The 15,253-nt window shown below is 46.1% G+C and overlaps 1 protein-coding gene across 3 annotated transcripts in view; it reads left to right on the top strand.

The window, feature by feature from the left end:
- The window catches only part of aig1 (androgen-induced 1 (H. sapiens)), a 51,204-nt gene that overhangs the window by 9,932 nt on the left and 26,019 nt on the right, over positions 1-15,253 (top strand). The window contains exons 1-2 of one of the 3 annotated variants that reach the window (XM_029733674.1): positions 1,392-1,458; positions 10,811-10,912. In XM_029733674.1, the coding sequence (XP_029589534.1) occupies positions 1,444-1,458; positions 10,811-10,912 (117 nt within the window). In that variant the 5' untranslated portion in view covers positions 1,392-1,443. Of the gene's footprint in view, positions 1-1,355; positions 1,459-10,810; positions 10,913-15,253 lie in introns of those variants that run through there. The other 2 variants (XM_029733673.1, XM_029733675.1) reach the window with 2 other exon arrangements.

Below are 15,253 nucleotides of genomic sequence, written 5' to 3'. Positions count from 1 at the left end.
CATGCTTCACCGTAAGGATGGTGCCAGGTTTCCTCCAGACGTGACGCTTGACATTCAGGCCAGAGAATCTTGTTTCTCATGGTGTGAGAGTTTTCAGGTGCCTTTTGGCAACTCCAAGCGGGCTGTCATGTGCCTTTTACTGAGGAGTGGCTTCTGTCTGGCCACTCTAACATAAAGGCCTGATTGGTGAGGGGTGCAGAGATGGTTGTCGTTCTGGAAGGTTCTCCCATCTCCACAGAGGAACTCTAGAGCTCTGTCAGAGTGACCATCGGGTTCTTGGTCACCTCCCTGACCAAGGCCCTTCTTCCCTGATTGCTCAGTTTGGTCGGGCGGCCAGCTCTAGGAAGAGTCTTAGTGGTTCCAAACTTCTTCCATTTAAGAATGATGGAGGCCACTGTGTTGTTGGGGACCTTCAATGCTGCAGAAATGTTATGGTACCCTTCCCCAGATCTGTGCCTCAACACAATCCTGTATCGGAGCGCTTCCTTCAACCTCATAGCTTGGTTTTTGTTCTGACATGTACTGTCAACTGTGGGACCTTATATAGACAGGTGTGTTGTAGAAAGTTGTAGAAAGATCTCAAGGATGGTCAATTTCTAGTATCATAGCAAAGGGTCTGAATACTTATGTAAATAAGGTATTTAAACAAATATTTTTTTATACATTTGCAAAAACTTCAAAAAACCTGTTTCCGCTTTGTCATTATATTATGGGGTATTGTGTGTAGATTGCTGATTATTATTATTTTTTAAATCAATTTTAGAATAAGGCTGTAAGGTAACAAAATGTGGAAAAAGTCAAGGGGTCTGAATACTTTCCCGAAGGCACCGTATCTGAGAAGTATAACAGAAACTCAACAACTCCACATACTAAACAAGTGTCTGTTTTTCTTCTAGGTCGCCAGACACATGCTAGTCTTTAGCCTATATGTAGGTCAGCCAAATCCAGGGTTGTCTCACTTCTCACAGGTGAAACCGAAAGGCTGACGGAAAGGAAAAGTCCCCTAGCTAGCCTTCCGTGTGAGTCAGTGGACACCTTTCCCTGGTGCATACTGCTGCCTGTGGTCTTACTGGACTGCACTGGCCTCTGGGAGGGCCTTTGCATAAGTAGGGACACCGAGTCACATTGTCTTGGATGCAGCACGGCCCATTTGCTTTGCAAATGCCAAGTCATCTATCAGGATGGGTGTCATGTGACAGCCTTAGAGGCAGCGAGCAGGCAGCGGGCAGGCAACGAGAAAAAGGAAACTGTGTTTGTCTTGCTTTATATGCCCTTGTGTCCATGATTGCCATCTGATAATTACTCTGAAAATATTTAAATTGGATCTTTGCTGCCGTCTTTTTTTTCTGTTGCAGGAAGAGGTGATGTTTTAGTTTCATACAGTGAGGAGGTGGCGAAGGGCCAGGGTGCCCAGGCAGCAGGCGCTGAGGGGTTCGTACAGAGATGTGTATTTATAAGGTACTGGGAAGATACTGGTTGCCAATATGCTGGTTTTTCCAGGCCTCGAGCCAAAAGATAGGGACATCATTTCATGTTTACTAACTTTGGCCTAGTCACTGTGTAATAAGTAAGAAGAAAATGACATGTCATGTCATCATCATTTTTAACATGGCCTATAGTGAAATAGGGACAGGCATGTTCTGTGTGTCACAGTCCTTGTTTACCATAGATCATGTGACGTGTGCTGGGACCGGAGTTTGATCCTGTGTTCTTCTGCGTAGGTACCCTTACAAAAAAACACATGAAAAAAAAGAACGTGCAAAAAACATGTGAGTCAGACATGTGGTTGTCATACATTCGACCAAAAGAGTCAAAACTAATTTTGAAGTCGTAGGCAGGGCTTACCTCATCACGTGACCATGAGCAACCATGACCGATTCATGCCCACTACACTTTGACATGTGCATTTTCACATTTAAATGTCAACTCGGACTGTCAAACAAATTTTATCGAGTTCATCGCAGGATTTGCTTTGATTAATCACGATTAACCGCAAATTCATAATTTGCTCAAATTGAGATGTAATTTAAGATTTATTTATACAAAAAGCATTAAAGGAATATTATCAAAATCAGGTAAATTGATAAAAACACTTTCTTTAACCTCAAAGTCAACTTGTTTTGACATTGTTGTTTTTAGTATATAGATTATGTATGTTGGATGTTTTCATTGTTTCAACACTTTCAAACAAAAATTATAAAAAGTGACCTTGAGTTAACTGATTAACTCTGACAGCGCTAATTTTAACATGTTAAAAAGGATAAATAATAGACCTCCAGAGAGGTACAGCGGTCTAAGACACTGCTTTGCAGTGCTAGAGGCGTCACTACAGACCCGGGTTTGATCCCAGGCTGTATCACAGCCGGCCAAGACTGGGAGACCCATGAGGTGGCGCACAATTGGCCCAGCATCGTCCGGGTTAGGAGAGGGTTTGGCCGGCTGGGATTTCCTTGTCCCATCACCCTCTAGCAACTCCTTGTGGCGGGCCAGGCGCATGTACGCTGACTTCGGTCGCCAGTTGTATGGTGTTTCCTCCAACACATTGGTGAGGCTGGCTTCCGGGTTAAGCGAGCAGTGTGTTAAGAAGTAATGTGGCTTGGCGAGGTCGTGTTTCGGAGGGCGCATGGCTCTCGATCTTCGCCTCTCCCGAGTCCGTACGGGAGTTGCAGAGATGGGACAAGACTGTAAATACTAATTGGATACCACGAAATTGGGGAGAAAAAGGGGTCAAAAAAGATAAATAAGAAGACACTGAGCTTCTCTGTCCTTTACACTGGGCTTCTCTGTCCTTTACACTGGGCGTCTCTGTCCTTTACACTGGGCTTCTCTGTCCTTTACACTGGGCTTCTCTGTCCTTTACACTGGGCTTCTCTGTCCTTTACACTGGGCTTCTCTGTCCTTTACACTGAGCTTCTCTGTCCTTTACACTGGGCTTCTCTGTCCTTTACACTGGGCGTCTCTGTCCTTTACACTGAGCTTCTCTGTCCTTTACACTGGGCGTCTCTGTCCTTTACACTGAGCTTCTCTGTCCTTTACACTGGGCTTCTCTGTCCTTTACACTGGGCTTCTCTGTCCTTTACACTGGGCTTCTCTGTCCTTTACACTGGGCTTCTCTGTCCTTTACACTGGGCGTCTCTGTCCTTTACACTGAGCTTCTCTGTCCTTTACACTGGGCTTCTCTGTCCTTTACACTGGGCTTTTCTGTCCTTTACACTGGGCGTCTCTGTCCTTTACACTGAGCTTCTCTGTCCTTTACACTGGGCGTCTCTGTCCTTTACACTGAGCTTCTCTGTCCTTTACACTGGGCTTCTCTGTCCTTTACACTGGGCTTCTCTGTCCTTTACACTGGGCGTCTCTGTCCTTTACACTGAGCTTCTCTGTCCTTTACACTGGGCTTCTCTGTCCTTTACACTGGGCTTCTCTGTCCTTTACACTGGGCGTCTCTGTCCTTTACACTGGGCTTCTCTGTCCTTTACACTGGGCTTCTCTGTCCTTTACACTGGGCTTCTTCCAACGGTCACTGACCAACATATGAAGAAGAGAGGCGTGTGCCTTCAGCTGTAACACTCCAAATGGATGGCTCAGAAAAATATATACTCCTCAAAAAAATAAAGGGAACACTTAAACAACACATCCTAGATCTGAATGAAAGAAAAATTCTTATTAAATACTTTTTTCTTTACATAGTTGAATGTGCTGACAACAAAATCAAACAAAAAATAATCAATGGAAATCCAATTTATCAACCCATGGAGGTCTGGATTTGGAGTCACACTCAAAATTAAAGTGGAAAACCACACTACAGGCTGATCCAGCTTTGATGTAATGTCCATAAAACAAGTCAAAATGAGGCTCAGTAGTGTGTGTGGCCTCCACCTGCCTGTATGACCTCCCTACAATGCCTGGGCATGCTCCTGATGAGGTGGCGGATGGTCTCCTGAGGGATCTCCTCCCAGACCTGGACTAAAGCATCCGCCAACTCCTGGACAGTCTGTGGTGCAACGTGGCGTTGGTGGATGGAGCGAGACATGATGTCCCAGATGTGCTCAATTGGATTCAGGTCTGGGGAACGGGCGGGCCAGTCCATAGCATCAATGCCTTCCTCTTGCAGGAACTGCTGACACACTCCAGCCACATGAGGTCTAGAATTGTCTTGCATTAGGAGGAACCCAGGGCCAACCGCACCAGCATATGGTCTCACAAGGGGTCTGAGGATCTCATCTCGGTACCTAATGGCAGTCAGGCTACCTCTGGCGAGCACATGGAGGGCTGTGCAGCCCCCCAAAGAAATGCCACCCCACACCATGACTGACCCACCGCCAAACCGGTCATGCTGGAGGATGTTGCAGGCAGCAGAACGTTCTCCACGGCGTCTCCAGACTCTGTCACGTCTGTCACGTGCTCAGTGTGAACCTGCTTTCATCTGTGAAGAACACAGGGCGCCAGTGGCGAATTTGCCAATCTTGGTGTTCTCTGGCAAATGCCAAACGTCCTGCACTGTGTTGGGCTGTAAGCACAACCTCCACCTGTGGACGTCGGGCCCTCATACCACCCTCATGGAGTCTGTTTCTGACCGTTTGAGCAGACACATGCACATTTGTGGCCTGCTGGAGGTCATTTTGCAGGGCTCTGGCAGTGCTTCTCCTGCTCCTCCTTGCACAAAGGCGGAGGTAACGGTCCTGCTGCTGGGTTGTTGCCCTCCTACGGCCTCCTCCACGTCTCCTGATGTACTGGCCTGTCTCCTGGTAGCGCCTCCATGCTCTGGACACTACGCTGACAGACACAGCAAACCTTCTTGCCACAGCTCGCATTGATGTGCCATCCTGGATGAGCTGCACTACCTGAGCCACTTGTGTGGGTTGTAGACTCCGTCTCATGCTACCACTAGAGTGAAAGCACCGCCAGCATTCAAAAGTGACCAAAACATCAGCCAGGAAGCATAGGATCTGAGAAGTGGTCTGTGGTCCCCACCTGCAGAATCACTCCTTTATTGGCGGTGTCTTGCTAATTGCCTATAATTTCCACCTGTTGTCTATTCCATTTGCACAACAGCATGTGAAATTTATTGTCAATCAGTGTTGCTTCCTAAGTGGACAGTTTGATTTCACAGAAGTATGATTGACTTGGAGTTACATTGTGTTGTTTAAGTGTTCCCTTTATTTTTTTGAGCTGTGTATATACATTTTAACACACTTGAATTATTATATCAAATCAAATTTTATTAGTCACATGCGACGAATACAACAGGTATACAGTGAAATACTTACTTACGAGCCCCTAACCAACAATGCAGTTTAAAAGAAATACGGATAAGAATAAGAAATAAAAGTAAGAAGTAATTAAAGAGCAGCAGTAAAATAACAAAATAACAATAGCGATACTAAATACAGGGGGGTACCGGTACAGAGTCAATGTGCGGGGGGACCAGTTAGTTGAGGTAATATGTACATGTAGGTAGAGTTATTAAAGTGACTATGCACAGATGATAACAACAGAGAGTAGCAGTGGTGTAAAAGAGGGGGGGGGGATCCAAATAGTCTGGGTAGCCATTTGATTAGGTGTTCAGGAGTCTTATGGCTTGGGGGTAGAAGCTGTTTAGATGCCTCTTGGACCTAGACTTGGTGTTCCGATACCACTTGCCGTGTAGTAGCAGAGAGAACAGTCTATGACTAGGGTGGCTGGAGTCTTTGACCATTTTTAGGGCCTTCCTCTGACACCGCCTGGTATAGAGGTCCTGGATGGCAGGAAGCTTGGCCCCAGTGATGTACTGAGTCGTTAGCACTACCCTCTGTAGTGCTTTGCGGTCAGAGGCCAAACAGTTGCCACACCAGGCAGTGATCAAGATGGCGCCAAAGAACATGGCTGAAGTTTTACATTCTCCCAACCAATAGTGCTATTTTTTTTTTTGGCGTTTTGTGTAACTTATTCTTTAACTTATTGTGTACATAATGTTGCTGCTACCGTCTCTTATGACCGAAAATAACTTCTGGACATGAGAACAGCGATTACTCACCGCGGACTGGAATACACTTTTTCCTTTAACGAGTCCGACAAGAAGGATATCCTGCTTTCTGGGAACAGGCCCAGATCCATGCCTTTTGCGTGAAGAAAAGACGCAGGAAAAGGGGCCGCAGATCGGGCAGCCTTCTGAGAATCTGTCGGCGAGCAAGTAAACTCCCACTGCCATCCGTTCTTCTTGCTTCTTTCCTGCCTGGATGGCAGGAAGCTTGACACCAGTAATGTACAGGGCCGTTCGCACTACCCTCTGTTGCGCCTTACGGTCAGATGCCGAGCAGTTGCCATACCAGGCGGTGATGCAACCAGTCAGGATGCTCTCGATGGTGCAGCTGTAGAACCTTTTGAGGATCTGAGGACTCATGACAAATATTTTCAGTCTCCTGAGGGGGAATAGGTTTTGTTGTGCCCTCCTCACGACTGTCTTGGTGTGCTTGGACCATGTTAGTTTGTTGGTGATGTGGACACCAAGGAACTTGAAGCTCTCAACCTGCTCCACTGCAGCCAGGTCGATGAGAATGGGGGCGTGCTCAGTCCTCTTTTTCCTGTAGTCCACAATCAGCTCCTTTGTCTTGATCACGTTGAGGGAGAGGTTGTTGTCATGGCACCACACGGCCAGGTCTCTGACCTCCTCCCTATAGGCTGTCTTGTCGCTGTCGGTGATCAGGCCTACCACTGTTGTGTCATCGGCAAACTTAATGATGGTGTTGGAGTTGTGCCTGGCCATGCAGTCATGAGTGAACAGGGAATGCAGGATGGGACTGAGCACACACCCCTGAGGGGCCCCTGTGTTGAGGATCAGCATGGCTAATGTGTTGTTACCTACCCTTACCACCTGGGGGCGGCCCCTCAGGAAGTGCAGGATCCAGTTGCAGAGGGAGGTGTTTAGTCCCAGGGTCCTTAGCTTATTGAAGAGCTTTGAGGGCACTATGGTGTTGAACGCTGAGCTGCAGTCAATGAATAGCATTCTCACATCGGTGTTCCTTTTGTACAGGTGGGAAAGGGCAGTGTGGAATGCAATAGAGATTGCGTCATCTGTGAATCTGTTGGGGCGGTATGCAAATTGGAGTGGGTCTAGGGTTTCTGGGATAATGGTGTTGATGTGAGCCATGACCAGCCTTTCAAAGCACTTCATGGCTACAGACTTGAGTGCTACGGGTCGGTAGTCATTTAAGCAGGTTACTTTAGTATTCTTGGGCACAGGCATTATGGTGGTCTGCTTAAAACAGGTTGGTATTACAGACTCAGACAGGGAGAGGTTGAAAATGTCAGTGAAGACACTTGCCAGTTGCGCATGCTCGCAGTACCCGTCTTGGTAATCTGTCTGGCCCTGCGGCCTTGTGAATGTTGACCTGTTTAAAGGTCTTACTCACATCAGCTGCGGAGAGCGTGATTACACAGTCTTCCTGAACAGCTGGTGCTCTCATGCATGTTTCAGTGTTATTTGCTTTGAAGCGAGCATAGAAGTAGTTTAGCTCGTCTGGTAGGCTTGTGTCACTGGGCAGCTCTCGGCTGTGCTTCCCTTTGTAGTCTGTAATAGTTTGCAAGCCCTGCCACATCCGACGAGCGTCAGAGCCGGTGTAATACGATTCGATCTTAGTCCTGTATTGATGCTTTGCCTGTTTGATGGTTTGTCGGAGGGCATAGCGGGATTTCTTATAAGCTTCCGGGTTAGAGTCCCGCTCCTTGAAAGCGGTAGCTCTAGCCTTTAGCTCAGTGCGGATGTTGCCTGTAATCCATGGCTTCTGGTTGGGGTATGTATGTACGGTCACTGTGGGGACGACATCATCAATGTACTTATTGATGAAGCCAATGACTGATGTGGTGTACTCCTCAATGCCATCAGAGGAATCCAGGAACATATTCCAGTCCGTACAAGCAAAACAGTCCTGTAGCTTAGCATCTGCTTCATCTGACCACTTTTTTATTGATCTAGTCACTGGTGCATCCTGCTTTAATTTTAGCTTGTAAGCAGAAATCAGGAGGATAGAATTATGGTCAGATTTGCCAAATGGAGGATGAGGGAGAGCTTTGTATGGGTCTCTGTGTGTGGAGTAAAGGTGGCCCAAAGTTTTTTTCCCCTCTGGTTGCACATTTAACATGCTGATAGAGATTTGGTAAAACAGATTTAAGTTTCCCTGCATTAAAGTCCCCGGCTACTAGGAGCGCCACCTCTGGATGAACGTTTTCTTGTTTGCTTATACTCAGGTAGGCTAAGTTACCTTTTTACAGAACGCCATTACAGAATTTGAAAATATATGTGAAAACACTGCTACTACTGCAACATGGTAACACCACCTTTTCACATGAGTAGAATAACACTATTTCACCATCACAGCTGAACTTGCAATTCCACATGTGGAAGCTATATTTTCAAATGCAGATGTCTCTTACATGAGAAACTGCAAATTCAATATTCACAAGTGAATGGTTTTCACATGTGCAACTGCAATTGTGTGAGGTGAAAACATGTTTTTCTTCTCATGTGAAAAGATGGTGTTAACATGTGAACTCTAAATGTAATACATGTGATAAAATGGTTTCACTTGAAATTTAACCTCAACATGTGAAAACCGCTATTTCACGTGAAAATGCGATTTCGCGTGTGTTTTTTTGTAAGGGTAGGCTGTAAGACATGAGTCAATACAGAAGCAGAGCAGAGAGAGAGAGACCACGCGCTGCTCCTTAGGTGTCCTCCTAAAAACCAGCGACCAGTTGCTAGCGTCACCATCACAGAGCAGTGCAGGCTGCTATATGATGAGCCACTTGGCACTGGCCCCTGTCTGAGAGTTGGCCATGCAGTTCAGTTTACACACCACACAATGGATGTCATTAGTGTCGCGGCTAATGCTGGGAAAAATGAGCCCCAGTCGACGGTGATGTTTGGTAATGATAATATATGTGTATCTCTAGACTGTTCTAGTGCGTGTGTGTGTGTGTGTGAGTGTGTGTGTGAGTGTGTGTGTGTGTGTGTGTGTGTGTATTCTCCCTGAATTGGTCGGGTATGAATGCATCCCTGGCAGGGTCGGGCGCACCCCTTCATTCTTCCCACCTCTCGACATGATGAAAGAGGAGAGCGTGCCATCAGGGCACAATATCCGGGGCATCTCACATGCATCCGTCTGAGGCGCAGATGGTAGGCCAGGTAATTCCATCCACCTAACTGGGCTGCGGATGGTTTGGCTCCTGGACAGGCTTGAAGGCCCCTGACAGGGCCAGGTGTGGTTTCCCTACGGGCCCGATGACATGGAGCCCATGCAGCTAAAAAGGCTGAGGGTGTGGAAATGTGAAATGTCTAAATAAACTACCTGTCTCAGACCGAGTCCATTTACTCGCACTCTGCACCTCGGAGAGGAAATAAGAAATGCTGTTTCTTGCTTTCGAGGGGCTTTAATAAGCTGCTCCCTCAGAGTCAATGCTCTCCATTCAGCAGGCCTGCCTGCCGTGGCCTTGTAACGCAGCCTGTTTATTTGGCTACAGCGGCAAGTCATCGGAAACTTACTGGAAAACAGAGATCCAGTTAAATACTGTGAGAATACGAAGCAAAACAGAATTCTGTCACATCACTAATCGAGGTTGATTAATGCTAATAGGTTGGGTAGTTGGGTATGGTCGGGAGCAGTTACAACTATCTGGATCAAAGAGATTACGGGCAGAACTGGAATTCGTTCACCGAGGAAGCTGCTCCACTCCATGGAGCTGGAACTTCAAATAGCCCCTTTCAAAGCCTGTACACTCGACAGTAACATGCTTGTTTTTGCAGTGCGTTTGATCTCCTCACAAGCTTACTACTGTCCTTCCTACAGGGGGCATACAGGGCTTGTGGAGAAGCGTCGGGATAAGAGACAAGGAGCGGAGAAGAAGTCAGCTCTTAGGGATTAATTATGGTATGCTGATATGAAAACATTAGCCCAGAACTGTCGCTTCGCTTCACCTCACGGCTGCATGGTGGGCTTTGGCGCTAGCTCGCCTCGTTGTTAGTATGAGAGTGCCAGGCAGCCTGCCTTTGAAGGAGGAATGGATAGAGGAGATAGCTAGTGCTCAGGTCAGAGGCTGACATCTCTGCGCTCCAGGACTGTCCTCAGAGGAGCAGACTGTGGGGGCGGCTGGGTCAAGCTCAACCCGGGCCAGGTCAGGCCAAGCAGGAAACCTCATGGAGAGACAGGGAAGAGAAGGGCCACAACAGAACCAGGGGATTTCCTGGGTACATGATGACCTGAGGGATACCGCGTCTCCAGAGGGTGTAAAACGCGGGCGGATATGGTCTGGAAAATACAAATAGACCATTGCATTGTCATTCAAATTACAGACATATTTATCTTGTCTGAAAAATATGACATGATAATATAATATGAAGACTTAGATCTGAAAACACAATTTATACCGTATTTTTTATCTCCCCTTTGGATAGGTTGAACTATATTTTCTTGGCATAACATGGGCAGCATGTAAACATTCATGGTTATTTGACCCCCTGGGCCCATAGCTTCACGAGGCTGGATGGTGTGTCCTATGACATGGCTCAAGGTGCTGTACGTTTGGGTGTGTAATGGTATGTGTGTCACATATTTATAGACTACCACAACCTCACGTTACGCTATATTCCAACCTAGTATTTCCAGCACAAAACATTAACTTACCAACAACTATAAGTGCAGTGCCAAGTGCAGTGAAGTTTAACTTTGAATTAGTCCTATGTCCTCACTATGCCTCCTATGTTCTCACTATATCTCCTATGTCCTCACTATGTCTCCTATGTCCTCACTATGTCTCCTATGTCCCTGTCTCTCTGCAGTTTGTGGTGACCATGTTCTGGGCCCTGTACTTGTATGACAGAGACCTGGTGTACCCCAGACTGCTGGACAACTTCATACCCCAGTGGCTCAATCACGGCATGGTGAGTACTGTCTGTCTACTATACTGTTCCCAGGCCTGTCATAGCATTACATGATTTAGTATGGCTAGTACAGGGTGTCTAGAAAAAAAGAGCTAGAATAAGATAATGGTTATGCATACATTTTTGTCAAAAAGACAAATGTTATTTCACCCACCACACTTCTATGCGGTCATATTTGTCATTTAACATAATCATTTATCACAGTTAATACGAACAGTTACTCCAGTTGAGGTACTTATTATAGGCCATAAGCATTTTCCCATCACTATTTAAGAACCCACTCAGTAAATAAATAGACATTTGAGAGCATATCTGGAGCCCCAGACATTAGTCACAGTGGACAATGGGCAGCTAATGGTATTTAAACGCTTCCTATAATAGCAGACAAGTAGCGAGGCACATTTTGTTCTCCTCAATAAGAACAAACCTTCTCTATGGTCATATTGACGTCAGCAGTCAAAACAATGGGAAGAGGTTTTTCAACTGCTGATATCAATCAGATGGAACTGAAGCCCTCCTGCTGGCACAATTAGATGACAGGCTTGTTATTCTAGCAGGTGAGACTAGTGATTGATGGCTGTGTTCAATGTGTGTGTGTGTGTGTGTGTGTGTGTGTGTGTGTGTGTGTGTGTGTGTGTGTGTGTGTGTGTGTGTGTGTGTGTGTGCACGCGCTGCATGTCTTTTGGCTCCACAATCACATCCCATTCCTACAACAAGAGTCAAGCCTCCAGCTGTGTGCACAGACAGTGTATGTAAGGTAAATAAGTCTCAATGGATGTCTTGATGGATGCGACATATTGTAGTAGTCTGTGTCGTGGCTAGCGAACCAATAACAGTACACAGACTGGTTGCTACGTAACAATAACTGTGTTCACTAAGACTCTGTGTAAGCAATGATAAATTCTGTGTAAGCAATTTGGGTTGAAGTGTATGCAAATGTCCAAAGCGTCGCAGATGATGATATTAAATGGTGTTTAATGGGCTATACTACCGAATATCAGCATACCTTTTTCAGTCAAACCGTGGAACGACGCCTTGTTTAGATTGTAACTATGGGAATGCAACCTTTCCATTCAGTAGGGATCACGTGAGAGATAAATCTGATAATTTTCAAGCGACGCTATGCAAAAGGTCCGGACTCATATCCTCAAGCTTCTTACACTGAACCATATCCACAGCAGGCAGGAGTGTTGTTTGTTGTGTGTGTTGGAATCTGAGTTGCTACGGTCAATTCAAGTCCCAATTGCTCGGATCAAACATAAACAGATCAATGATTATGATTCCGCAAATCAGGACGAGATGTTTCCCAGCGCCTCAACAATCATGTGGACCAACATGACCCTGTCCAACCCAGAACAGACACACTCACAGAAAGTGGCCTGGCCTCCAGTCCTGCTAACCATGTTGCTAAGGGCCAACCCCAGGAAATAACCACAACGGGTCCAACAGCTGAAAACAATTCATAATATGCAAACCTTCCAGATATGTGAGCTCTGAGCACTGGACGGGTGACGACTGCAGCAGCAGAGTTACTCCATAGTAAATATTTTGCCACATTCCATGGTACCGCATTTGTTTGTTTATCCCCGCTGCCACGGCAACTGTCTCCCGCTCCCTTCTGTGTGAGGAGGGAGTGACCGGACCATGTTACTGTTTGGCAGTCTGGCCTGGCCCGTGTCTGCTATTACAGTTCACTACAGAGCAAGAGAGCCTGAGCTAGTTCAGCCCTATATATCTATCGCCTCATCACACTGCATACCACAGGGCTGCTGGTTGAAGATTCAAATACGCAGGCAAACAGGCAGCAGGATGTAACAGAGGAAAGGAAGGCAGGCAGGAGTTATTTTGCACCCTGTCTACCACACAATGAAGCCTTGATGCACACAGAGCGATGCAGGGGAGAGAGGTGTTGATAGAAACCTGGTCACACCTTTCCCTCAGTGTGGGAGATACAACAGACCATCCTCACACAGTCCCTGACACAGTGCATTGCTGCACACAGCCCTAGAGATAACGTTATTCAGGGAAGGCACAAAGAGAAGACAATAATGTTTTATAGACTCTAAGGAGGGCTCTGATTACAATGCTGTCGGTACAGCATGTAGTACTGTCAAAGTGATATCCCACTGAATGTCCTAGTAACATTCCGTTAATTTATGCAGAATATCCCCCCCTGAATATTCCTTTCAGGTTCACAAAGTAAAGAGAGACGTGACTTCAAAAGCGTGCCACGGAAAGTGTAAATCTGCCATCAAGAGATTTGCCTTCCAGAAGACACACAAAGGAAGAGAAAATAAACCAGTGTGAATTCTAGAGCATTTGTCACCAAAGCGGGAATATACGGAACAGTTTTCCTCAGCACATGTTTTGATGTTGTCAAACCCTGGTGCTGCATGTTTGGCAAGCTTAACAGGCCTCCCTTAATGTGACTGTGACAATTAGGGCAGAGTCACTTCATCGCCACTTAAACAGTTAGGCGTTGCGCGTTCTCTGTGAGAGTTCCACCGAGTTCCACCTGCGTCAAACTCGCTTCAACAATAATCCACGTCTTCACTATGTTATAAGTGGGCTGCTGAGAGAGGACTGTCTCTGTACTGTAATGTTAATTCCAGACACCTCTCACCGCGAACAGTCCAGGTTCAAAGCAGCTCAACGCATGTCAATGCTGCAAGTAAACATTTTACATTTCCCCAGAGGGATACATATGTAGGGATGGCGCCAGCTGGCTACCAATGTCCCGGTTCACAATAACAACGAGTCAGAAACCAACAAAACAAGTGGAAGATTGAGAGAAACAGACAAGTTGGAGGTATTCTATTCTTGTTGGGCCCCTGTGGCGTTCGAAGGAAGCCTCTCTCTCCCTCTGTCAGGGCAGGCTTATATTTCATTCAGCAGGTCGGTTCAGGGGACGTTTAAATGACACTGTGCCTTGAGATGGACCTCATTGTGCGCTGGGGTCTTTATGACTGATTATCCGTGGTAAACACCCCCTACGTCTCAGCCAGGCCTTTAGTTGCGCTGCCAAGTGTAAAGCCAGGGGACAATGTGATACACCACAGCACCCTTTCCACAAGAGCAGCCCTCTGATTCCCCCACATCAACTATTCATGTCCCTTCTCTTTTACTTTGGTGTGTTCCCTCTCTATGTTCCTTTGTCATGTGTATTTATTTACCTAAGTGGAAATGTATTTGGATTATTATTACGTTTTCATCACAGATGGTTGTACCAATAATGGTTGTAACAATATCACCTCCTCATGGAGCCCCACAGTGGAGGTGTCATAATACCCATAAAACTTAGCGGTCAAACAGGGAAATGGTTCCAATTGTTTCTCCACCATTAATTTTTCCCACAGGGGATTTTAAAAACACTTCAAATAAGGGCTGTCTTAGGTCAGTTAGGATCACCACTTTATTTTAAGAATGTGAAATGTCAGAATAAAAGCAGAGAGAATTATTTCTTTCAGCTTTTATTTCTTTCATCACATTCCCAGTGGGTCAGAAGTTTACGTACACTAAATTAGTATTTAGTAGCATTGCCTTTAAATTGTTTAACTTGGGTCAAACATTTTGGGTAGCCTTCCACAAGCTTCCCACAATAAGTTGGGTGAATTTTGGCCCATTCCTCCTGATAGAGCTGGTGTAACTGAGTCAGGTTTCTAAGGCCTCCTTGCTTACACACGCTTTTCTATAGGATTGAGGTCAGGGCTTTGTGATGGCCACTCCAATACCTTGACTTTGTTGTCCTTAAGCCATTTTGCCACAACTTTGGAAGTATGCTTGGGGTCATGTCCATTTGGAAGACCCATTTGCGACCAAGCTTTAACTTCCTGACTGATGTCTTGAGATGTTGCTTCAATATATCCACATCATTTTTCTCCCTCATGATGCCATCTATTTTGTGAAGTGCACCAGTCCCTCCTGCAGCAAAGCAACCCCACAGCATGATGCTGCCACCCCCGTGCTTCACGGTTAGGATGGTGTTCCTCGGCTTGCAAGCCTCCCCCTTTTTCCTCCAAACATAACAATGGTCATTATGGCCAAACAGTTCTATTTCTGTTTCATCAGACCAGAGAACATTTATCCAAAAAGTACGATCTTTGTCCCCATGTGCAGTTGCAAACCGTAGTCTGGCTTTTTTATGATGGTTTTGGAGCAGTGGCTTCTTCCTTGCTGAGCGGCCTTTCAGGTTATGTCGATATAGGACTCGTTTTACTGTGGATATAGATCAATACGTTTTTTCCCGGTTTCCTCCAGCATCTTCACAAGGTCCTTTGCTGTTGTTCTGGGATTGACTTGCACTTTTCGCACCAAAATACATTCATCTCTAGGAGACAGAAC

This window comes from Salmo trutta, chromosome 35, assembly GCF_901001165.1.
Source record: "Salmo trutta chromosome 35, fSalTru1.1, whole genome shotgun sequence".
NCBI classification, from domain to species: domain Eukaryota; kingdom Metazoa; phylum Chordata; class Actinopteri; order Salmoniformes; family Salmonidae; genus Salmo; species Salmo trutta.
Note: the sequence above shows the minus strand (reverse complement) of the source record. Positions and strands in the feature narration are given on the sequence as shown.